Source organism: Lithobates pipiens, unplaced genomic scaffold (assembly GCF_037356315.1).
Source record: "Lithobates pipiens isolate NorthernLeopardFrog02 unplaced genomic scaffold, aLitPip1_a1.2 Scaffold_8, whole genome shotgun sequence".
Taxonomy (NCBI): domain Eukaryota; kingdom Metazoa; phylum Chordata; class Amphibia; order Anura; family Ranidae; genus Lithobates; species Lithobates pipiens.
The window spans coordinates 158,713,873-158,740,935 of record NW_027507903.1 but is presented as its reverse complement, the minus strand read 5'-3'; the positions used below and the strand labels follow the sequence as shown (position 1 = coordinate 158,740,935).

At 40.5% G+C, this 27,063-nt stretch overlaps 1 protein-coding gene across 6 annotated transcripts in view; it reads left to right on the top strand.

Moving 5' to 3' along the window:
* The window catches only part of FRMD4A (FERM domain containing 4A), a 583,773-nt gene that overhangs the window by 518,732 nt on the left and 37,978 nt on the right, over positions 1–27,063 (top strand). For all 6 annotated transcript variants that reach the window (XM_077472972.1, XM_077472971.1, XM_077472970.1 and 3 more), the window contains exons 12-15: positions 3,692–3,768; positions 7,967–8,105; positions 13,423–13,564; positions 24,375–24,508. In XM_077472972.1, coding sequence (XP_077329098.1) covers positions 3,692–3,768; positions 7,967–8,105; positions 13,423–13,564; positions 24,375–24,508 — 492 coding nt within the window. The remainder of the gene's footprint in view (positions 1–3,691; positions 3,769–7,966; positions 8,106–13,422; positions 13,565–24,374; positions 24,509–27,063) is intronic.

Below are 27,063 nucleotides of genomic sequence, written 5' to 3'. Positions count from 1 at the left end.
CACTAAAACAATCCATTGAGGTGCATTAAGGTGAATAATGACGTGCTTTTCATTAAGACAGCTCCTTCATTATGAATGGGCTACCAATACACCACAATGGCTGAAATAATATGTATGACCCTTTTTTCTAAATAAAGTTATGTGTTATTTTGATTTTGGTGTGTTGTGATCTGCCGTAAAATGCATTGTGGTGACATTCACAATGATTAGCACTGCAACAGATTGAACGTAGAGCAAATGCGTTGCCATACGTTGCGCCAACACATGTTAATGCGTCTGTTTTGGTTCAAGTGTGACTGAGCCCACACTGTCCTTAAAAAATATTTATAACTGATAATAATAATAATCAGTCTGTGAGGTCACATGTAATACAATGACATTTGTAATTTACAGTGTCATTGTCACTGCAATGTAAAACTGCTGCTGTGCATAAAAATTCACCATGGCAGAACTCTGTACTTTCAGTCTTCTGTTAGCGTTTTGCTGCTTTGTAAAGAAACATACAACCCAATTACAATTGTAACTGATTGTTGTGACTTTCATTGTTTATATCCGTTGTTTTGTTACACATTAAAAAGACATAACAACTTCTGACAAAGTAACATTTAATTAAAAATAATAATAAACAAAACACAATTGTATCGCCTGCTAAAGCTAGTGTATATATTATAGCCAGAAGCCAGAAAATTGCCTTTTTGGTTTACAGCATTAAAAAAAAAAAGCAAACGTCTGCTCAGATCTCCCAGGTGATCCAACTGGAAGTGGAGTGGGTACCTGTCACAAATAGGTACTCGCTCCAAGGAAAAAAAATTTAATAAACTTCCACTAATAATAGAGGAGGGGAACTTCACTTGTTTAGGTGAAGTTCCACTTTAAGTGTGAATGGGTCTTAGGATAGGACAGAGCATAATCTGGTAGGACAGAGAGGTTTAAATCCTAAAAAGGGACTGTCCCTCCAGAAAACGGACCATGGTGGGCTGTCATAAGTAATGGCAATCTGTCTTTCATGAGATGCCAATCAGGACTGTGCAAACTTAAATAGATGTCATACTTTTAGAGTCCATTCACACAGGAGCAACTTTGGATCCGACTTGAAGTCGCCCCAAGTTGCCTCAAGTCGCGCAACATAATAAAATCAATGTAAGTGAATGAGAGCCGTCTAAATGTACACTACTGAAGTTGCTCCGACTTCAGAAAAGGTTCCTGTACTACTTCTATCCGACTTCTAGGCAACTTGTACCCATTGATTTCAATAGAAGTTGCCTCCAAGTCGGATCCCCTGTCTTAACTGAAGCAACTTTCCAGGAAGTAAAAATAGTTTTCTAGGCAAACCCCTCCCTCCCACAGAGCTGATTATTATGTGATTGGCCACTGGTAAAGTCTCCTCTCCTGGAAGCAACTTCAAGTTGCCTTGTAAGTTGCTTCAAGTCGTGCTCTGATTCATACTCAAGTCGTGTCCAAGTTGCCTCCCAAAGTCACGCTCAAAGTCGTGTTGCCCCTGTGTGAATGGACCCTAAGCAGAACGTCACGCTCTCAATCAACATTGACTAGTTTTAATGCTTATGCTGCTAATATTAGTAAATAGATAGGAAAGTATATCATATTTATTGTTTTATGAAAACATTATGTTTCTTCTGTTACTTCCTGGTTTCTATGCCTAGGCAAATGATGTCATACATCTTAGGAGTCTTCAGGGGGGAGGGGCATGCCTGAGCTAAGGGCAGCTGGACTCCAGATTCCAGGAAGTAAATTCATCTTCCCTTACTTAAGATGGCCACTGTCAAACATTCTAGAGGGGGTGTTTTTCAATGTGATTTCTCAGAAAAAAAAAGCATGGAGACATGAATGGATGGGGGAGTTTGCTTTGAATATTATAAATTTATTAAATGGTGTTTTTGGTTTGTGCTGCTCAGGTGTGGTGTAGTTCCGCTTAAAGTGGGAGTAACCCAGTTTCAAAAAACTTCATGCCGGAAATGCTAACTTTCACATTGGTTGTGCTCTCAACCAAACTTTCAAACCATCCAATGGCTGATGTCATAACTGATCACATGTGCAGCATTATGGCAGTTGAAGAATTATTAGAGGCCAAGATGCCGGCTTCCTTGACTGAAAACGATAGGAGGGTTTACTTCGACTTTAAGGCTAAGTTCACACCTGTGTGGGCTGTGCAGCCCGCGTTTGCTTGAGCACGACAGCCCATTCATTTGCCCCGTGAAATGCAGGAAAGAAGTCCCTGCACTATTTTGGAAATTGCAGGCTGCGAGTACAGCGTGGTTGCCAGTGCGGATGCGATTTCCAGTGCCGTGCCATTAGGATTAATGGCACCCGTCCATGTGTCCCACGTTTCACTGTGCGGGTGGTTGCAGCTGTGGGAATTTGTGCGGGTCCCGCAGCGACACGACCCGCACAGGTGTGAACTTAGCTGTAAAGCATATTTCACCCCAGGAACAAACATAGCATTGTGCTTACTGAAGCATTAACATACTTCCTGTCCTTCTAGGGTAACATCGGTACTGAGCAGGTGTGTCACCCTAGCACAGGGATTATTAGGACTACATAACACTTCCCTCTCTGCTCCAGAACAGAGGGAGGTGTTTTGTAGTTTGCGGAGATGGCAGGGAACAATGCTAATTGATAACAGTCCAGAGGAAGATAGTACAGAAAGTTATCAGCTGAACAGATTTCTATGTGGGTAAACAGCTGCATTTGTACATATAAAGGAATAGTAGTGGTAAAAAAAGCCCATCAGGATTTAATTAACCATTTTTTTTGGTTAATTCTCCTTTAAGGGGGTGTGGCAGGGGGCGTGCCCTATGCCTACATACATTTGTTAGTAGGTGTCCCTCATTCCCATCTCAAAATGTTGGGAGGTTTGAGGAAGCATTAAAAACAGGACCCAAACTATTCATTTTAATCTTCGTGTGAAAGAGCCAAACACCAGCTGAAAATAAGGGGGAAAAAAACGAAAAACTAAAAAACGAATGCAGCCAACACATCTAAGAATTGGTAAGCTGCAATATTGGTCATTTTTTCTTTTGGTTTTAACTATGCTCTAACAGACCAAACAGGGCAAAGAGAAATATATTGCTCGGATTTACATACAAGTCGCGTTCATCTACACCCATGAAACGTTCGGTGAACTAAAGTGAATGTGCTTGCTTTGCAGCGACTGCCTTGAGAAAAGGTAGAAAGTCTGACTATTTAGAAGGGCTTTCACAGGCTCACATTGTTATCTCATGTTGCCTTGCCTTGAATTAAGGTCAGCCCTCGGCCCCCGCCCTCTCCTGCTTTTTTTCCAAGCTATAGTGCTTGTCAGGGACTATTACACATTAGTGGGCAGGAAGTGGCTGTTCCAATAGGAGGCAGGGGAATATGAATTCCTGGCCATTCCACCACACTGAAAGGAGGAAGCCGCATTTACACATAGCTACTGCTTGCTGCTGCTGCTGCTCAGAGGCTTTCTTTTCTCTGACTTGCTGGAGTCTTACAGGAAAAAAAGGAATTTGTGATCTGCAACTAAAGCAAGAGGCGGCCAGGGGCAGATAACACAGGCTTGTACTTTCCTATCCCCGAAAAAGTGAGGCACACTGAGATTGTGTAGAGGAATGTTGAAGGATCTGTTGGGATGGTTGTTATAACAGTGATTGTGGTGCTGGAGATGGAAGCTAACTCCTGCTATGCTCTTGTCTAGATCTTTCAGTGGAGACAGCTGGAAAACCTTTATTTCAGAGAAAAGAAGTTCTCGGTGGAAGTTCATGATCCTCGCAGGTAAGTGCCCTGATCTCTCTGCTATGGTTGTATTTTGAAGATGTGATTTTGTTTGCAGCCTGACAAGCGGCACCCAATTCTATATGATTCTCAGAAATGTTTCCTAAGATAAAGCCGGGTGGCAGATTCTCATGTGCTTCCAGCAATAAGACTTTCCCTGATATAGTTAAGTATGGCAAACAAAGTGGCCTGACTTTTCAGAGGGTGAGGGATCACCCTTATACTTTGGACTTCGATCAGCACAGCGATATGACCCTTGCCCTCGCACACACCTTCAGTAAAAGTTCATTCATAGTCGGTAAGGCTCGCCCCACCACCGCCCTATCAGGTCCAACCGTTGACAAGCCAGATTTTATAGCACAAGAGTCACTCTGGTTTATTGGGAAGCAATTATCAGTCTGAGAAGACAGAAGGGAATGCAGTAACCAATAGCAACCATTGTTCTTATAAAGCGAATCGCGTATAAACTAAATTCTACATGTGTGATATAGGTTGGTGCAAATCACCGACCTGTGTTACAGAATTTCCAGCATATAATATAGGGGGTTATTTATGAAAGGCAACTCCACTTCACTACAAGTGGAAAGTACACTTGAAATTGCACTGAAAGTGGACTTGGAAGTGCAGTCGCTGTAGATCCGAAGGGGACATGCAAGGAAAATAAGAATCAGCATTTTAGCTTGCACATGATTGGATAATAAAATCAGCAGAGCTTCCACTCATTTCAGATCTACCCCTCGGATCCAAGTGCACTTTTAGTGCAATTTCAAGTGCACTTTGCACTTGTAGTGCAATGTGGATTTGCCTTTCGTAAATAACCCCCATAGTGTGATGTGCTGTGTCTGTTTGTAGACTTAGGGGCATGAAACATGACAATGCTTCTTGTATTGTGAAAACTGGAGCAAAAAAAGAAAGAGAAAGAAAGAGCAGTTTCCTCCACATACCAGATTTCTTGTATCCTTCTGCCGTGCAGATAGAGAATGAAGATTAGGGGTCCATTTACACTGTTGCATTTTAACAAATACCCTGCAACAGGCTAAAATACACGTATCTAACTTTCCCTTAATAAAAAAGATTCCTGTCCTCATCCCAGCGCCATGTGCGTTTTTGAACAATTTGTCCCATCCATTTTTATATACACTTAGAGCCCATAGAAGTCAATATAACATATGTTTTGATGCATTGGCAACAGGTATTACTAAGCAGTGGTCAATGGCTGTTAAAGTGAATATAAACCCTAATATTAAACTTCACATATCTGTTACCTTTAGGTCTGTCAATACCATTGAAAGCATTTTGTTCTATCGTGTCAAAAAATTAACTGTTGATCCTGCCAGAAATGCAGCGCTGTCCTGTGTACTCTGCAGTCTTATCTCAATATTACCAACCCTGGTCAGCTCACATATGTGAACTACAGGCCACCACCCCCCCCCCCCCCATAGTATGTGAATGAGAAGAGGGGAAGGTCTTCTGTAGCTGTAGCACACATCTTGTTCTAGGTTGACAAAGCTGTTCCGCCATAGGCACAGTTCAGTGGGTTTTGTCATCCTAAGACTGGAATTGTGTTCCTAGCAGGATCACCAAGTTAAAATCAGGTGTGTGTGAGTGTGATAAGTGCAAAAAATGAACTGTTGATCCTGCCAGAAATGCAGCTCTGTCCTATGTACTCTGTAGTCTTATCTCAATATTATCAGCCCTGGTCAGCTCACATATGTGAACTACAGACCACACCCGCCCCATAGTATGTGAATGAGAAGAGGGGAAGGTCCTCTGTAGCTGTAGCACACTTCTTGTTCTAGGTTGACAAAGATTTTCCTCCATAGGCACAGTTCAGTGGGTTTTGTCATGCTAAGACTGGAATTGTGTTCCTGGCAGGATCACCAAGTTAAAATACAGAAAAAAAAACGAGAATGGTAAACTAATGCAGCCACCACCTCTAAGGACTAATGAGCTGCAAGATATTACATTTTTTGTTTTTGGGTTTTGGTATACTTTAAAATAGAACTATAGGCAAAACTTTTTTTTGGTTCTGGATAGCGTATAGGAAGGTTATAACCCCTGTAAGGTTTATTTTTGCCATCTGTGTCCCATTGGAGAGAGTTCCCTTCACATCCTTTCACATAGTCAAAACAGGAAGTGAGGGGAAGTCCCTGCAATTTAAGAGAATCTCTTGGGGACCCACAGGTCACCAGAACTAATGTCCCCATTAGAAGATTTTCCCTCTATTACTCTTCTGGGAACAACCCAAAATGTTGGCTTTTCTTTTACTTTCACTCTTAATGATAATGGTAAACATGACAAATAGAGAAAGTGAATCCCCCTAACAGGAATACAGACAACAATAAAAAGTCACTGGGGTTCTAATCCCTCTCCACTCTGTCCAAAACTGAAAGAAAAGTTTTGCCTTTAGGTTTCATTTAACCCTATCCACACCAAAAGACATCAATCCACAAAGGGAAAAAGCATGCTGATGGGTGACAACCCTACTGCCTAACGCTACAAAATAACCCTATCCACACCAAAATGCATCAATCCACAAAGGGAAAACTCGTATTGATGGATGACAACCCTACTGCCTAACACTATAAAATAACACGTCTCTATGCATACATGTTGCTCTAAATAGGCAATAATTTGGTGGTTTCCACCTTTCATAAAACAGTCCTACTATAGCTGTGCACATTGATTACAATGAATAGGGAATAGTACATTTCAGAGAACACTAGCAAATGCTACGTATTGCGTTATATATTCATAAAGTGGATTTTTTTTAGACTAGATTGTAGGGATGTACGTGTATGTGTTACTTCTTTTCCATTAAGGCACAATACAGAAGCTATGCAGTCTTTAGCACTTTTCTTGCCAGGGATTTAAATGCATGACAGTTTAATGTAAATGACTAAAGCATTGTCTGAGTGTGAATATAGTAAACGAGGAGCTGTAAAGGTGTTTTACTGTAACGTTAGGTGGGGCTAAACAGGGGCTCTCCTTGTCATCACTGTACAAAGGATGCTTAGAAGGCTTGATCTGACAATGCCTACAAGTTGCAGAAACCTGTTCTGCTGACTTCTGCTGGTAGTTTTGGTAATCCCCAAGTCACGTCAAGTCCCACACATTCAAAGAGTGGAAGGACTTAGTGGTGTTCAGTTTCAGAACAGCTTTATTCCCCTTCCAAACAAGTCCTGCACCTGGATTTATTTCACCCCTAGGCCCGTGTCTTCATGAATCTCTTCCCTTCCCCAGATGAAGAGGGCAAACATTTGTCCAATCTCCATGTCATCTAAGATAACAGGTTCCATATTTAAAATTAGAATACCTAATGACATGATGGCTTCCATGGTATGTCAGTTATATGGCTAATGAGCTTTCCTGTTCGACTAGAATACTTAGAAGGTAATTGCCTAAATAACCGAACATACCTATGACAGGAATGTTTGGACAGGGAAACGTGTTCCGTATGTATGTAGAATTCACGTGCTGTTCACAGACCTTCCTGAATTAGTTCTTCATGATACAACACACTTATCTAGAGATTGAATTCAGATTAGGTATTGACAACCCATGGCCCTCCAGTTGTTGTGGAACTACAAATCCCAGCATGGTCTGTCAAAGGCTGATCTGATTTTATAATGTATATTTACTGCAGGAGGCTAGCGAGCACAAGATGTAAGTGAACACAAGGGCAGCTGATAGACACAACACTGATCATGTGTTCTGACACCCAATATTATTGCAATGAGCAAACCATGTGAAGCATGATATGAGTGTGTAAACAACAAAAGACTTCCAGGCGTTTACTGAGGCAGGGATTATTTTACAGAGTAGGGGGCAATGTTTAAAGTTCAATAAGCCATAGCAGATGTATATTTCACTTCCCTGGCTGTAGTAAGCTGGTTGCTGTGGTTGTTGCACTTTACTATTACTTATAATCAGTGTTCTTCACATTCAGTATAAAAGTAGAGCAATATCTGGCGTACATCTGTGTTCTCTGATCAGTACAGCGTGATGGGGATCCACCCAGTCTCATATTAACAAATTTAGGTTAACCAGTGTCCAATTAGATTATCCGCCTGCTCTGGCCATGGCAGGATGTAAGCCATTTCTGTTCAGCACAGTTGTAAACTGATTTATACTTCCTGCCCTTGTGTCTGTGTGTTATGTGTCCAGAGGAAATCACAGCTCATTTCTCTGCATACAGGGCATCTGTCACCAGGAGGACATTTGGTCATGGAGGGATCGCTGTGCACACGTGGTACGCGTGTCCCGCTCTCATAAAGTCCATCTGGGCTATGGCCATTAGCCAACACCAATTCTATCTGGATAGAAAACAAAGCAAGGTAAGGCATTCGTGAAATGGTTTATATTTCGGCTGATTACGTTTCCTTTAGATACAGCCTAGGAGTCATTATATCCTTAGACAATAATAAAAAGATCACAAGATCAGACATGTGACAACTGAGAAATAGAAGTTCCCATTTTTTATCAGTCAGTGAGAGTTCATTTTATGACTATTACCTCTCATATCCTGCACAAAGGAGATCTTGGCATTGGTATATTTGGCATTGGTATATTTCTTGCTTTTATCAGATTGTCTACTTTACCATCCGTGTCTGTATGCATATTTCTGTATCAACCCAACGCATAGGGGTTGATTTACTAAAGGTAAATAGGCTTTTCACTTTGCAAGATAAGGCGGTGAAGCTCTGCTGTATTCCATCATCCATACACGTGCAACCAAAAATAGTCTTCTTATTTTCCTTGTGATTTTGGAATTCTTTTCAAAGTGAATTTCCACCACGTTCCCGAAGCTAAGGGAAAATTCTCTTGCAAAGTGAACAGTCTGTTTTCCTTTAGTAAATCAGCCCTAAAGTTCCAATAACCACAATTTGACAGAGATGCTTTTGTAAATTTGATGAATAGTTATGATGCACCTGACATCATACACAATGGGGGTTATTTACGAAAGGCAAATCCACTTTGCACTACAAGTGCAAACTACAAGTGTACTTGAAAGTCTTTAAATCTGAAGGATAGATCTGAAATGAAGCTCTGTTGATTTTATCATCCAATCATGTGCAAGCTAAAATGCTGTTTTTTTTATTTCCTTGCATGTCCCTCTCGGATCTACAGCAACTGCACTTCCAAGTGTACTTTCAGTGCAATTTCAAGTGCACTTTGCACTTGAAGTTTGTACTTGCAGTGCAAAGTGGATTTACCTTTCGTAAATAACCCCCAATATGTTAGTATTCAAACAATGCCATCAATGCACACCATCAGGATGAACATTCCATGCATTTTCTCATAGACAAATTTAATTACCGAGAGCTATAATTGACATTTGAGCCAAAAATCTCAGTTACGTCAAGATGCATCAGATGACACGTTGGCTTCTGAGAATGTCAAATAATTGGCCTCACCTTGCTATTCACGACCGACCTTAATGATCAGTTTAAAAGGGATTTGGCTACTGTGCCAACAAGTTACAAAGTCATGCATGTAAAGGCATACCCCACTTTTAAGTACACAATGGCGTTTATTTACTAAAGCTGGAAAGTGCAAAATCAGGCTCACTTCTGCATAGAAACCAATGAGTTTCCAGGTTTTATTACCAAAGCTGGGGTTAATTGAACAATCTGTGCTTAGAAGCTCATTGGTTTCTATGCAGAAGTGAGCCTGATTTTGCACTTTCCAGCTTTAGTAAATAAACCCCATTGCGTACTTAAAAGTGGGGTATGCCTGTGCATGCATGACTTTGTAACTTGTTGGCACAATACTTAAAAGCGGGGTATGCTTGTATTTGCATTTGTCGTTCCTGACTTTTTTTTTTTTGTAACAATGGCTGGGGTTTCTCTTTAAAGACATCCTTCCCAACACTGCTTGTCCAAAAATCATTACACCAACTGGGCATAAATGTTGAATCCATAGTAGGTTGCAAAGTGCCAAATAAAGACGTCCCAATATTACTTTTTCATTTGAATCAGATGTCGTGTATTAGGTCCCCTTCACACGGACAATATGATCAGGTCCCCCTGTCAGTTTTTTTTTTTTCAGGAGGACCTGATCAGATGGTCCATATACCCCTATGAACCAGGGGGTTTAAATGGACTTGTGTCTGTTTACACAGATCTATTTTCAATCTGATCCGGTCCGCTAAAAAACAAGGGGAGGGGGAAAGGGATCTGTTCCCCTCTGTCTAGGCAGATCAGATTGCAGTCGTTTACACCTGACCGCCCATAGAGAGGAGCAGGCTCTGTCCGTGTCCGCTCTGCATAAACTGAGCGGACATGGACCTGTTATCCGCCAGATCCTCTGCTGAGCAAAGCGGATCCCAACCCCTGTGAAAGGGCTGAGCTTTCCAAATACTACTTCAACCATTATACAGCAAAACCCTTTGGTAGTCATTTGAAATGTGACAATTGATAAATCCTAACTGACTTTATATGGCATGTGTTCAGTTTCTGTATACAATAGCAGCAGAGGTAGTGAGGCAGTCAACAGTAAGTGGATCCAAATATGCTTGGCACAAAAAAAGAAAAAAACTTTATAAATACGGGCAGACCTGATGGACCACTTGGTCTTTTTTCTGCCATCGCTCTTCTATGTTTTTAATATACTGTGACATATTTGCAGCAATGTCAGCTTTGGATTCCAATATGTTTGAATGTCTCATTGATTGATATCTTTCGCATATTGCTGGCCTGTACTTTGAAGACAGGCCTCTGACCAGAAACTTCATCAAAGTGTTCAATGCTGCTTACAGGCGTTACTTTGAAGAAGCACTAGAAATATGTGACAGATCCATCTTTGTGCTATCAATCAAACTGATAGCGTGTGGGCGTACGATTCGTGACATTGGTGTCGCAAGGCTACATTCTCATAGTTACTGTACTTCCTCATGCTTTGCTCAGCATGTCAGTTCATGAACCCAAACTATATTTCTTAATTGTCTTCAGTATAGTAAATGCTGAGTAGATTTTTTTTTTCTTCCTTCACACTGTCCATGCCCACATAATGGGCCTACTGGCCACTCTGATGTCATTAATGCAACAAATTAAACAGTTCCCTTTTTTTTTTTCAGTTGAATTAAAAATAGCAGGGCTTGTGCTGAGCTGTTAAAACAAATACCACCAACATCTGACTGTTTTCTGTTTATATTGCATTCATTGGTATACCTCTCCCGCTACACAGCACTGCAAAAAAAAAAAGTAGATTTATAAGGCCTCATGTACACTAGTGCTGGTAAACAGACATTTAGGAGCAGTTGGGCATTTTTTTTTCAGCTGCCCCTGAACTCTCCTCTGTTATCTTAACAGTACATGTACACAGGGTCGTTTATAGTCATTTCAAGGCAGTTGAGTTTAGAGCATTTTTTTGTAACACAAAAAAATGGGTTCAGAGCCATATGAAACGCCAAATGCCTATTACAGCCTGTAAACGCTGCTAAGCGCGGTAAGCAGTGTTTTGTTTACAGACATTTTTTCATTTTAATAAAAAAAAGATTTTTTTTTTCTTTTACAAATGCTTCTAGACGCAAATGCAGCTAAACGTGGCATGTAAACGCAGCTAAACAGATGTTTTTAGATGCCGGTTTCGAGCTGTTGAGTTAAGTCATTCAGGAGAGGTTAAACAACATCCTGTGTACATGAAGCCTCAGGAGCAGTTGGGCATTTTTTTCAACTGCCCCTGAACTCTCCTCTGTTATCTTATCTGTCCATGTACACAGGGTCATTTACAGTCATTTCTAAGCAGTTGGAATGCAAAAAAAATTGCATTCAGAAGCTGAGAATACAGGCATTTCAAGCGCTAAACGCGTCTAATTGTGGTAACTCTTGTTTATCCACGTTTCGTTTACAGGCGTTTTTCATTTTTGGCTATTTAAGAAAGAAAAAAAAATTTTTTTTTTTTTTAAACACGCCATGTAAACGTGGCAAAACAGACATTTTAAATGTTGGTTACTATCTCTCAAGGTAAATCGTTCAGGAGGAGTTGTAAAAACGTCCCACGTACATGAAGCCTTACAGTCACTGTCCTTGAAGGAGCTAATAGTCTATAATGCTTGCAATCCTTTATATAACCATGCTTTAAAGAGGAACTATAGTCATCTGAATATTATTTGATATGCAAACCTTATTTTTATGCATAGTCTGTATATATGTAAATGGAGGCAGCCATATTTGCTCATTACATAAGTCAGCTCTGTTTGCTAGTGATCCTCTCATCTGACTGATAAGGTTAGATAAAGGACATTCAAATTGATACCATGGAGCTACACCTGATAGGCAGAGCCAATACATCTATCCCTAGGATGTAAGTATTCTAAATCTCAGAGCAGTAGGCTTTGTGCATGGCAGACAGGAGGTACTTTATTCTCAAAAAAATATGATATAATTTAGCAAAGTTGACATCGTTCCCTATTACTCATGTAATACTGGTGTTAATAGGTCAACTTTAAAGAGGTCATAAAAGGCCCCATAATAGCAAGCAATAAACACTTAAAATTTGGATCAACACCTATGGGCCAATTCTGACATCACCCTACCACTTTGAGGATGATAATGAGTGCCTTTGGCTGCTTGAAGCTCTTCCATTTTGTTTTTGTTTTTTTGCAGAGAAGGTTGAAATATCGCTGAAAGTGGGCCAATAGCTCTATCTTCTGTCTAGAATAGTGAATAAATTCCATACTGTTTGGTTAATTGTTAAAGAGGACGTAAACCCTGATGAGTTTACTTCCTCTTTCATTCCCTGCAAAGGCAAAGCATAATGGACCACTATGCATCGCATAGTAGTCCATTATGTGTCACTTACCTGACACAGGAGCCAGCGAAGTCACCGCTGTCCCCTGTAGTCCGGCACATCGATCTTCTCGGTGGGGTCTCGCAGCTCCGCCGCTGTCATTCGGCTAAGCCGCGATGACGTCACTCCCACGCATGCGCACGGGAGCCGGCACGCGCGGCAGCTCCGTCATTGAAAATGCCGCGCTCAGTGCGCCTGCGCGCCGCTGTCTACGGCGCATGCGCCATAGACAGCAGTGCCTGTCTTCGGGCAAATATCTCCTAAACTGTGTAGGTTTAGGAGATATTTCTTGGACCTACAGGTAAGCCTTAATCTAGGCTTACCTGTAGGTCAAAGTGTGTTGTAAGGGTTTACAGCCACTTTAAGGTTACAAGCTAGATAGTGGTTAAAGGTTTTTTTTTTTTTTTTTTAGATGTTAGGTAAAGTGCTAGGTTTTGGTGGAGATGAACTGGTTGTTGTGCTAGAGTGGAAGAAATGACAGTCATCAAGCTCCATGTCTGTTTGTAAGATTACTTATTTTTAGTTGGGGGCAGTAAAGGTGGGGGGGGGGCATGCCCAAAAATCAATACTGTGCACTATTGAGCTATAGCTAACACACTGATCCTGGATTGCAAAATTGGGTGATTTTTCTCAAAACAGACAGATGCACCTGAGATCAAAAATCGATGTCTAGACATACATCCTGGGTTGAAGCCAATTATTATATCAGCATGTTTTGGGATTGTGGGAGGAAACTCGCATTAACACATCGGAAAAAAAGCAAAACCCATGCAAACAGGGTCCTAATGCTAAATATTTTGCCTTCTATTATATATTCAAAAACTATAGCTAATCATTAGTCTCTACTTTCTCAATCAACAGTCTAAAATACATGCTGCCAGAAGCCTGAGTGAAATCGCCATAGACTTAACAGAGACAGGAACTTTAAAAACTTCGAAACTTGCCAATATGGGAAGCAAAGGGAAAATCATCAGTGGAAGCAGCGGTAGCCTGTTGTCATCAGGTAAGACTCAAATTATTGTTTTAGGAGTATCTAAGAGTACTATCCTGGATTTGGGTGACTTTCTATTAGGTTCTCTAGAGCAGCCTAATTTAACCAGGAAAAACTTCAGTTTTCTTCAGGGGTGCCTTGGTAAAATGCCTAAAAATTGCCCAAAAGTTGTTCTAAGGACAGTGCAAATCAAGTCTCTTTTTAACATATTGACATCATTTGCATTTGTGTTAAACTTTCTGATGCGTAGATTCGATCTATTGTATTGGTGCCAGTACTAAGTTTTAAAGTGGGGCTTTGAGGGTTGTAATACATGATATAGCATTGCTTACTTTTTCCTAAGGGGTACAGCTCTGGAGCTATCCTCTTGATGATGGGCTCACTACTCAGGAAAATTAATAAAGTCTGAATTTCTATCCTGTATGCTTGATCCATGTCATTGGTTTACTAGGCGAACCAAGGATCACAATGTGATTTTGTACCTTCAAATAAAAGTTACTAGTGATGGCTCCCATATTTCTAACCTCACACGTTTTCTTTAAACTGTACATATTTTGTATGGATACCAAAAATGCATACACATTGCTGTTTGTACTGTAAATTAAAGTTGATAAGAGACTACACATACTATACTACTTCCATATGTTGTCCAGCTGCTGCAAATGGCAGTTGATGCATGATATGCAGAGATCTAAAATAATATATCAGTACAGAAACAATTGAAAGTTGTCACAGAAATAGCACAACACAGGCCTGTATTGGCCTGCCTTATGTTAGGTCTACATAGACCAAAGTAATATAGGAGGTGCTAAGACCACTTGACTATACAACAAAAAAAAAAAAAAAAAAAAAAATTTTTGGGGTTGACGAAGTTGCAGCAAATGCGGAAGCAGTGACGTAACAATAGCCATAGCAGCCTACACGGCTTCTATGGGGCATGAAGTAGGAGGGGGCCCCCGTTAAGGAAAACTAAACTGTTAAATGTTACTCTTCCGGTATAGTAAGGTTGAGGTCAGACCGCTGGATGGCTGGTAGTTATAGAATATTGCCCTTTGAACTTCTATTACAGGCTGAAATTAACCTTTTTTACCTATTGCAGTAAGAACAGCCCAGTAATTCTCCTCCGCTAAAACCTTATAGGAGAGCTGACATCATTATGCTTATTTTTGGTACTACAACTATATTTTTTTATCAATAGCTCTGATCCCCAATACTGTACTGACTATGCTGACATTGCACTGTTTACATTTCTATTTTTACACCTCTGTTTTTAACATTGTGAACTGCTGATGTGCATTGTAGTGCATCGTTGTGGTGTGCTGCATAAAATTGCAGATATGTTTTCTTTTTATGCAGTACACACCAACGTACCTGTATGGTGTGAACAAGGCACATTGATAACAATCGTCTTCTATGTGCTCGTTCACTGAGCCTGTGTTGATCAAAGCTGATCAACACTGCTCAATGCACCTGGTGTGAACAAGCCCTTAGGCATAGTTTATGTTAAGATGAATTACACATCTTGTCACAATGACACTGTAAGCTGATTCAGAGCAACCTAGCCGGGGGGTGGGGGGGGGGGGCATTGAATTTTGTTATGGGACCCCATGATTCATAGTTACGTCCCAGAGCAAAAGCTTATCATAGAGTGTAACTTAACTGACTTTTGCCTAGTTCACACTATTCCTTTTTTTGTTTTTTTTTCAACCAAGTGAGCTGAACGAAAAAAAAAAAAGTTACAGCTCAGGTTGGTGCTGCTGTACTACCACTGCACCACCACCAGGACACTCCAGGCAGCTCTCTCATTGGGGGAGAGAGATGACCGGGAGCCATTCAGCAGACTTTTCTTAGTCATGACACTTCGACAGAAGCCAACTGAATGGCCAGCTGAATGTCGGCCGGTTTCTATTGAACCAGCCAATCCCGGCCAACATTCGGCCCATGTGTACAGAGTTTTAGACATTCTATTTTTACTAAAATTACTGTAAATTTTTATGACTACTCATGATCATGAGGGAAGTACTGTGATGAAATGTTGGTGTTTTACTAATCCCATATTCTAGGTTCAGCAGTTTTCTTGTGTTCTCTTTGAGTGCAAATGTCAGGCTGTAAGGCCCTAAGGCTTGATTCACACCTATGCATTTTTAGTGCTTTTTGCATTTTGCAGATTCACTCTATAGAACGTGTTCCATAAGAAACCATGATAAATGTGGTGCAGTGCAAATCTGAAAAATGCAAAAAGCTCTAAAAATGCATAGGTGGGAATCAGGCCTTATGGAGGCTCCACTGCCTGAGCTCAGTGCAGATAATTTTTGCAATCTGTAGACTGCTAAACGAGGGGAAACTGTCATAGAAAACTAAGCCCAGGTTCACACTTGTGCTGACACAGACATCGCATGTGATTCTCACCCGCCCTGCGGTGTCGATTGCATGCGATGTCTGTGCAATGCGAGTTCAGTCATACAGTTTTATGGCTGAACTCGCATTGGATTCCCAGTTAAATAGTGCAGGAATTTTTTTTTTTCCCCCAGACTAGAATCGATCCCATTCCTGTATGAGTTCACAATTCTTTCTCTGTGAACCGATCTGGGAGTGTCATTAACTTTGTATTGACATCCGCAGAAGTTCGCAACGGGGCAGTGTGAACTGCCTGTGGGAGAGATACGATGCGGGAACCGGCGCTAAAATTGCATATATGTGAACCGGGGATAAATAATTACATTTCCTGTAATCCTAACAGCACTTTTCCATGACAGTCTTTTTGGTGTCAGCACCAAGCTCTGGCAGGAGTTAGGACAGCTTTACAAACCCAAAATTTCTGCTCTGACACTGAGAGAATACAAGTAAATAAAAATGTAATATCATTGACTGGTAAGGTTTTAGTATTATTATAACAGTTTAAAGAGACCACAGGGAAAGGTTTAGTAATTACATGTATCTAATCAATAAAATATGTACTTAAACTTCAGAAAGTGACACATTTCTGAGAGATTAATGATGGTTCAAACAATTGCTATAGTAATATATATTTTTTCCCAGTTTGGGCATATTTAAAGAAGTTCTTTAGTCATTTAAAAAAATGAATAAAAAGTCAGCAGCTATAAATACTGTAGTTGCTGACTTTTAATAAAAGGACACTTACCTTCTCCAGGGATCTGGTACTGTCTTCTCCTAAGCTGGTTCTTCACTGGTCTTAAGGTTTCCAGTGCCAGCATGTTTAGGCCCCATTCACACCTAAATGTAGCGTTTTCCAGAAGTTTTGTCACACGTTTTTGACGTGCGTATTTGCGCGTTTCCATGCAGCGTTTTTCAGCGTTTTTGAGCTTTGGCGTTTTTTTTATTAGCCAATAGGAAAAATTATCATCTGTTTCATCATTTGTTGCTATGTTTTTCAATTTTTTTTCATCTGTTTCTTGGGTGAATATGCTCCAAAATCTGCCTGACAAAAAAGGGTCCAGAGCTTGTTTGAGCTTCAGCCGACTTGGACTGGAGATCCAGCAACATAGAGAATAATGGATTTTTTTCCCCTCAAGCGTTTTGTAGCTTCAGGCTTCAAGCTACAAAACGCTCAGGTGTGAATGGGGCCTCAATGTGGAAATTGGTATTGCACACAGCAACCAGCTACATTTCAACATTTATTACAGTAAAGGTTGCCAGTAAATGGAAGTATACAGATGAAGTTTAATTGGTTATTTACAATGTTTTTTTGAGAAAAAAGTGATGACTTATCAGGAATCCGATGATTATTTTTAAACATAAAGCTGTTATTGTGATCCGCACTTCAGCCTCATGAGCCGACAAAATCGAAGTGCCAGTCATCGGGTTTATGTAAAGGAAATGCTAGCTGAGCAAAGCCAGGCTTGTTTTGTTGTGCTCTGGTGAGCTGCACTTCTGTGCACTTTGGGAAAGCCTTATCACCCAGTCCAGTGCCATGTCCTCCATTTTTATCATTCATGTGCCTTTTCCTGGATCGTAATGCTTTTTATAGTAAACAAAGGCGTGTGTGTTGTTTTCATTTTAAAGTTCATTGCTGTTTATCTGCCAAGGGAGACATTTCCACCCATTGTTATAAAGGCATTACAGCGACACAACATATTTTCCCTACCACCAAGCTTCAATCTGTGCTGAAATTGTAAAAATAGGAATTTTGATTTGTGCATATATCTGTCAGCTCCAAACATTCGTGTTTGACACACAGATGTTTCCCTTCCAACCTTAATCTAATGTGTAACTAATGTGTGACCTTTTTAATATACAGCCAAGTGCCCCAGCAACATAACAATTAGAACCTGATCCAAGTCAAGTGTATAAATTTAGCTAGTCCTACACTATGGTTTACCTTTCCGTCATGTTAGCCACTGGGTACTATCTTTTTACGAACAAGCAGATGCTGTTAATGGGGACCTGGGATGAACAACATAGGAAAGCTACCATTGTTAAGCTCTGCTTTAGAAAATACTAGTGCCTGGCTGTCATGTATGTCCCTGCTTGCTTTATTATTTTTGAACAAGTGACCTGAAGAAATTATACCGATAAGGACCTCTGACTATCTATGACAAAGGACCTATGACTAATCCTATTACTTTCCTGATCTGCATACTTGTTGTCACATACCTTAGGTGTGAGCCTGATGTGCAGGGGGAGACCTCCCATACAACCCCGGCTCGGAGACCACTGGAGTTGAGACAGTGGTGGTAAGAGTATGGTGGGGTAAGAGTGACTGCAGGGTTCTCTTTAGGTGCCAGATGAGAAGCCGGAACAGCTAGTGCAGGAGTGCTGCAGATGCAGGTCAGCAGATGCAGGTATGATGCAGAGCAGCAGGTGCAGGTACGCTGCGGATGCAGTGCAATGGATGCAGGTCAGCAAGCTTGAGCAGGGTCAGACAAGCCAGGTCATACAATAGAAGAGCAATCAGCATAAACAGCAGGCAGAGAGTAGTCAGAGTCCAGGCTGGGTTTGGCAACAGGTGATCAGGCTGGCAGACAGGAGGAAGCAGGGTCAAACAAGCCAAAGGTCAGGACTGGAGATAGAAGCGTGGTCAGGAAGCCGGGTCAAACACTGAAACAGAATACAAGCACAGAGTCAGGTTTCAGGGAACAGCTGCAGATCAAACCTCAAAGGCCTAGTGCCCCTGGAGCACCTTTTATACGCTACTAGGCGCCAAACTGCGTCTAACCTGCGCGCATGCGCACATTCCTGTGCAATGGCCGTAGTTCGGGCATTGGCACACATGGGCATTGGCACACGTCTTCTAATGTGGGCAACATGTCTCTGACACTTGTAATGGGTCAGTAACTCTAAAAGCGTTAAATTCAGTTGGCATCTCAACCAAGTGTATCGTTTTTTTTTTAGAATTAAGATGCAATGGCAATGGCAATGATGATGTTACTCTTATTAAGAGTTTATGTTATTTTTATTTTTTTCCTCTTGTTCTGCTACACACAACAGAAGAACAGTAAATTTATTATAATAACACATATGTATGTTGTTTTGTAAGTGCAATATCACCCTACCACACCAACACACAGAGACCCTAATTGCACAAACACATGGAAGAATACAGTCACACTGTAAACTTAATATAGTCCAGTTTAATGAATAGTTTCACGCATGTGTAGAATTTTTTTTTATTGAGGTGCTGTATGTCTATGCAGGGGCTGAGGTTTTCCTGCAATTCCACCTAAATGTAGTAAACTACTGCAGACATTTTGTTACTAGCTTCCTACAGTATTGGCTATAATCATCCATATATCTATTATTTATGAGCCACAGGGGTTATGAGTTCATGGACTTTGTAAGTTCTCCTATTGGGTTCCCTGTAGTTTTCCTAACAGACCAAACACACGCAGAAAGTTTTTTCCACAGTATGGAAACATGCACTAAATCACATCACAGGGAAAATCAGATGTGTTTCGGGGGCACACCCCCTTTCTCAGAGGTAGGCTACCTCTGAGGAAGGGGGTGCGCCCCCAAAACTATGTGTGTGTGTGTGTATAATATATATATATATATATATATATATATATATATATATATATATATATATATATATATATATAAAATCATGAATAATAAACAAAATTAAAATAACAATGTCACGTAATGTTATGCTATGTATCAAAGCCAGAGGGATCGGTATATGTCTGTGTATATTTAAATTACTGTATAGCCTTATGTCATTAGACTCTTCGACAGAAAGCAGTAAAAGTCTCTAGAGAATATTATGAATCTGCTTGCTTTAATGCTTTTCATTGCAAATAGATAGAGTGTATCTCTGCCAGTGGGAATAGCTCATCAAGACGGATGTGAGCGGGTGTGCATCCTGTGATGAGCTCCCAAGGGTCCTGTGGATGAGAGAGTCCATTGTCTGCTCTGGTCTATTAGGATATCCTATTTGTTGTTCAGAAATATTGGATCATGTCTGCTGCTTTCTTATTTTTTCAGCTTGGGTTGTTGTGCAAAGCATTGCTAATGCGTTAATAATTCCACACCTGCAGTGTGACTTTTATTTACAGCATATCTTATGGAAAAGGTTGACATAACTGCAAGCACTGTGTTGAAGCATAGATGACTGGTTTCCTTATTTACCTAGTAGATTTAGTGAATATTTTTATTCTCTGACGGTATTTTGCCCAAGGTTAAACCAGATATTTTGATTCCCGTGTGTTCTGTGAACTAAACTATTGTTCACTCTTGATAGGGTTTCCATTCACTGCAAGGTTCTTAAATCAATGCTTTCTTTTGTTAAAGGTTTTTAATATGAAAAGATCACAGCAATAGTCAAAGTAGAAGAATACTACCTTCATAATTAAGTGTTGTTGATCCTTAGTGTTTTGACCAGACCTGAGGAAGACTGGGTTGTAGAACCTGTATATTGACTGATAGACATAAACAAAGGCTCTGCAGAAAGCTGAACTGTTTCTGGGATGCTAGATCTGTGGATCTGTTGGTGTACTTGTAGCAGAAGGCTGTTTTTTTATCCTCAGAGTCACAAAAGGATTTTAGTCGTTAGTATCTGGAAAAATCTGGTCTCTCAACAGTCATTGTTGCATGTGAAACTGTAATTCGTTACATTGTTGACCATTTTTCATGTCGTATATGGATCTACACATGGCCTATGTTGAGAGAAAATTACGTTTTACACTTTTTCATCATAATCTGAGAATTCAGAAGCACTGAAGTGGTGCTTGATTAAAAGTATAGTCGCCAGGTTTGAAAACCTGTGCATTTACTAACATAAATAATAACACCTTTGTCAGCATTTTATTTCCCCCCAACAACTATTTTCCTGTCTACAAATAACTACAGACAACACCAGATGTATGCTATGTACTGTCTAGTGCAGCCATTCTCAACTAGGGTTCCCTCAGAGATTGATGGGGTTCACTTGAGCTGTAGCTGATTGTCCTCCCAGTGTCTACATAATTCCAGGTCTAAAGCTACTTGGCAGAGTCAGCGGCATGATACCAAAAAATGCTTTTTAGCTAAATGTAAGGGTGATATTCTGACCACCACTTTAAGGGGAAAATTCTTTCCTCTGCTCCATAATCAATGAATTTAGCACGGGTTCCCTAAGCCCTTGTACACACGGTCGTACATTCCGACGGAAAATGTCCGATCGGACCGTGTTGTCGGATAATCCGACTGTGTGTGGGCTACATCGGACTGTTTCCATGGGAATATCCGATGGACAAAGTTTTAGAGCTGGGCTATAAAACTTTCCGACAACATGATCCGATCGGACTTTTTCCGATTGTGTGTAGAGAATTTCCGATGGGACAAAGTGCCACGCATGCTCAGATCAAATTCCTAGACCAAAGCTATTGGCTACTAGCCTGAACGTAGTCCCATCGTAATGAAATAACGTCGTCACGTTACGTACGATCGGATTTTCCGTCAACTTTGTCCGACCGTGTGTATGCAATACAAGTTTTCGGACAAAATCCGTCTGACAAAATCTGACGGATTTTGTTGTTGGAATGTCCGACCGTGTGTACAAAGGCTAAGACCTGAAAACTATTTTAAGGGTTCCTCTAGGATAAGGTTGAGAGAGGTCGTCTAGTGTTTAGTAATATGTTTGACTTTTTTAGGATTCATTCAGGTATGCTATAGTTTACCACTGAGATAACATGCTGTGTAATATTTTGCATGTGCTCTCGTGATTTGATATCTTGTTATAACTGGTATGCTGTTTTATTGCTTTGCCATTCTTTTGAGGTGATAAGCAGATTGTTATGCAAGGTCCCAGCATAGCAGCATCACCATTATTGTAAACTGATGAAATAAACTCACTGTTCTTGCTTTCTTCAGCTTCTGAAGATAATCTCAACAGTGCAATGTCTCCACTCAATTTGTCCAAACCTCCACTGGTGATAGATTACTAAGCAATAAATAGCACATTCTGGCACCAGTTTGAGTTGTAGCACTTGTGTATCTGCAAGCAATGATATGGTGGTGTGGATTTAACAGATTGTCTGGCGGACTTGGCAGAACACCAGGTGATCTAGAAGCCTATGAGCCAGTGGTAACCAACACTTTTTTATTTGTTTTTAGTTATATAATTAATATATCAGTTATTACCCTTTTTGACAGGGGGCAGTTGGGTTATCACGAAGTATGTTCATATTTCATTAATCTAAGGGGCTTTTATCAAAATGTTTAATTATATGTGTGGTAATTTTCCCTTACTATGTAGCGCAGAAGTATACTTCAGCTATATGGAAAGTTGAATTTAAGGGTTGAAAGAGATGTCCAGAATAGATCAGTGTATGCGTACATAAATCCTGGTGTGTGTGTGTACCTATAGGCATTCCGACAATCTAGTTTTAAATTGGGAAATTGATCTCGACTAAAGATGAACTTGTAGACTTTTTCCATCCATTATATGACAGTTGCAGTTACTTTGCACTAGTTTTTTTACTTCCTGGTGTTAGATTTTTTTTGTCTTTTTGAAAATCTGTTATAAAAGTTAGGCTATACTAACATATCAAGAAAGTCTCTAAACAATGAAATGCCTCACACGTGCCTAAAATAATGACTCATATAATTGACTGTATACTAAACAGATAAGTATGATTAGATAAAGTGATAAAGTGATAGGTGTTTCTAATTGTACTAAGAAAGGCATAGGCAGGAGTAATGAAAGTGAACAGGCTGTTCCTATGACCTGGGGCTCTTGCACGTTACAACATGATACCAGTTCAGTTAATATGAAGTAAGCATGGGTACTTTGTTGTGACCTTTTCAGTATAATGTTTCAGAAGCAAAAAATGTTATGTTCATCTAATGCTTTAGTGTGCTTACTCTGAAGGTCGGTATCCATACTGATGGACATGTAAAGACGTGCTATGTATAGATGTACACAACTGGTGCTATTCAATTTTGTTTGATCCTTTCCAAGTTTCATAACATATACAAGCGTACTTAATAAGGTATATTAGCTCAGAGCAAACAGATTTGAGGCTGCCATAGTCAGGTGACCACAACACTCAAATCTGATTGCTAGGCGCTACAATTTCACACAGTTTCATAAATATCCCGCATTTTGCAAACTATAGAGATATACATTAAAATTTTACTTAAGCCCAAATGTAGACAACCAAAAATATTGTTTACATACAAAGCTTCTATGTGTGAGTGGGCTATTACTAGGCATTATAATTCTAAGTACGATTTGAGGATGGGGAGGAATTAAAATATTATTGGCATATGTTGTATTTGCAAAAACTTGTAGTGTAATGGCCCTCCTTTTCAAAATCAGAGCTCATCATGCTGATGCTTCTGAATTTTTGATGTAGCATCTACAGCTAGTAATGAAATATTATCCTGTCAAGATTGTAGATTGTAAGCTCCTTGAGGGCAGGAACTGAAATGAATGTGCAATATATATGTAAAAGCGCTGCGCAACTTGATGGCGCTGTATAAGTACCTGTAATAAAAAAATGTAAAAAAATTAGTTCTGAACAAATGCTTTAGAATTAAAGTGACTATAAAGATTTGATTTATTTATTTATTTATTTTAAATAACAAACATGTTATACTTACCTGCTCTGTGCAAGGGTTTTGCACAGAGCAGCCCCGATCCTCCTCTTCTGGGGTCCCCCGGCGGTGATCCTGGCTCCTCCTCATCATTGAGTGCCCCCATGGAAAGTCGCTTCCCCTGGGGGCACCCATGTGTGCATGCTCCCAAGTCCCACTGCTGCGCCCATTGACACAGACAGCGGGACTGAGCCCCACCCCTGCTCTTGTGTCACTGGATTTGATTGACAGCAGCGGGAACCAATGTGCACATCACTGGAATGGATGGGCTCAGGTAAGAAAAAGGGAGGGGGGGGGGCTCTGGGGCAGCTGCAGCACAGGTTTTTCACCTTAATGCCTAGAATGCATTAAAGTGAAAAAACTGGATACTTTACAATCCCTTTAACAATGTAAGTGTTCAGACTTAACCAGTAAAGTGCTAAAGTATGCGGCATTATCTTAACCAAATTATAGTTGAGTTGTTTAAAAAAGAGTGAGATTTTTAGAGACTGATCCATATAACATAATTTCATGTCCTCATTTGTTTTTTTGAACTGATCTGATTTGAATCATAGTAGCAAAGTATTGTTGTTAAACATGTCATGGATAAGTAACTACAGGTGCTGTGTGCTAATCAATCGGAAATGAGCATATAATTGTGTAAGAAGGACCATGTCAGATATGCAATGTCACATGCTGCTACGTATGGGAGGCTGCAGGTTTCTCAATGAAATTGTTGTATGGAGGCTCCAGATGTACAGGCTGTAGTCAGCTGGCTATAGTGTAATCATTTGTTTGTTGACAGGTTCCCAAGAGTCGGACAGCTCACAGTCTGCCAAGAAAGACATGCTGGCTGCACTGAAATCCAGGCAGGAAGCTCTGGAGGAGACACTACGCCAGCGGCTGGAGGAGCTGAAGAAACTTTGTCTACGTGAAGCGGTAAAGATATGGCATTCCTTTCAGATTTCTGTGCTGTAGACAGAGCATGAATATGAAAATTTCCAACTGTTGTGCATAAAGTATATTTGCAATAAAATTGTATTTAAATATTACTCACATGCCAAACTCACTATCCTACATATTCAGCATGGTTTTGTTGAATCTACATATTTACAGTATAAAACTGACCATGGATAAAATCTATTGACTGGTAAGAGTATCTTACACCTAGCATTTAGATACTCAACAAACCATTTTGCAGTATTCCTTCCTGGTGAGCACTTCAAGACAGTAAAAACTACCATACTCAAGAAGAGAAAATAATTTCATGTGAATAATTTCAGCGCTATTGTATTGTCATCCTAGGCGTGCGCAGGGGGTGTGCCTGAGCACACCCTAATAACTACATGCAGTGCCGATTCCCCATACTGCCTGGAATCCCCTGGGTTTGTGACAGATTGGGAAAACATTGCTATCAATCTGATGACTTGTCATTTTTTTCGTGTGAAAACTCTTGCTATATTTTCTATAGAAATCTACCCAAGAGCATAGGCGTGGCAAATCCTCAGTAGAAGTGAGAGTATCCAAATACAAACTGTGATAATCTTTTGCAATCACATTTTCCCTGCTAGGAATCTTAGGAATCACAATCATTTCCTGTAAGGAGCACTTTGGAAGCAAGGATTAAGGTGTGGGGGGAAAGCTGAACACAGGCAGTCAATGAAGAGTGGCAATAACCATGACGAAAACAATGAATTTGCTTACTGAGTAGGACTGCTATGGCAAGCGTTCCATTATGTCACTGATCATTTTTTATTGTACACAAACTTCATCAGTGGTAGTGAACTTCCCATTGTCTATGCTACTAAAACAATGCATTGTAGTGTCAAATAAAAAGCAATGCATTGTAATGCGTTAATCTCGCCAAGTTAAATATTTTGATCAGGAAGATATTTCTAGAAAAAGAAGAGGACTTTCCCTAGGGATTTATTGTGGTATAAAAATATTTTACATCAGTGTATACCTAATACTTGGTTATCTGAAACGTAATATTGCGGAAGCTGTTTTTGGTAAACCTTGGGCCCCTGTTGGAGTGCTCTTCACAGTTACATGACTCTCTTGCATACATCTACAGTATAATTCTCTTCATTCTAACATTGTAAATGTTATTTCAGAGCCCTACTACTTGAGTAAGGCCTAATAACATTAGGGATTGCGGGTTATTTACATTCATAAAGGTGTACCTGTAATAAAATAAAATAAGAAAAACTCTATTTAGTTCTGCACAAATGCTTTAGCTATGAAGTGATTGTAAAGGTTTGAATTTTTGTTGTGCTCACCACAGTTAAAGACTGTTAAATAAGTATGAGATGGCACTTCCTATGACTATACAGTGTCATTCATTAGTGAGAAACTCAGCTGATTGTTAAAGAGGAAGTAAACTCTCCCACTCTGATGCTTCTTTTCATTTAGTCCATTATAATAAGTAATTATCAAACTATAGCCACTGTAATCCAGCACAAATTGCATATTACTTACTGTTTAAAGAAACTTAAAAAAAAAACTTGTTTCCAGGGGTTAGGCAATGCCATCTTAAGTATTGTTTTCTGAGTCCACAGTGGAGTGTATTTCCGCCCTTACATTGAGCACTTTCTGTGCTGTTAACCAAGCCTACTTCCCAATCCAACGTTTCTATGGCAATCCTGCTTCCCTGCTCATAGCTGACTTGTTTTATTTCGTAGTATTTACTTGTGCCGATTATATAGTGCTTGCCTTTGTCAGTCTTATCAGCTTAAAGCGGAGGTCCACCCTAAAATGGACCTCCGCTCATCGGAATCCCCCCCCCTCCGGCGCCACAATCGGCACCTTTCAGGGGGGAGGGGGGTGCAGTTACCTGGATAATCCAGGTAACTGCACCCACTTCTGGGCTAGCTCTCTGCGGAACGAGCGTAGGTTACGCCCCCGTTCTGCAAGCGCCCGCCCCCTTCAGCAAGTGCCCCGCTGCCTGCTGGGAAACACACAGCTCCCAGAGGCAGCGGGGACCGTCCGGATTGCGCCGCGCGGCTCGCGCATGCGCAGTAGGGAACCGGGAAATGAAGCCGAAAGGCTCCATTTCCTGATTCCCATACCCAAGATGGCGGCGGAACCCGGCAGCCGAGCGAGCGATCGGCTTCGGGTGCCGACATCACGGGCGCGCTGGACAGGTAAGTGTCACTATTTAAAAGTCAGCAGCTGCAGTATTTGTAGCTGCTGGCTTTTAAAAAAAAAAAAAAAAACGCGGAGTCCCGGTGGACTCCCGCTTTAAGCTGATAAGACTGCAGTAATGCTGTCCGATGCCCAAGTTTACACTGCATGTGATGTCACATGGTGTGTAGGAGGAAGCTCTGAATGATTCTGCAGTCTCCTGGGATATCAGTGTTGGGCCATAGGAAGTCCTGATAATAGATAAGACAAGTACACAGAACGTGGCGTAAATCAGGGGAGATCTGGGCATGCTCAGTGACATCATTTTAAAGGATAAAAAGGATTACAACAATACTAAGCAAGTAAGGAGA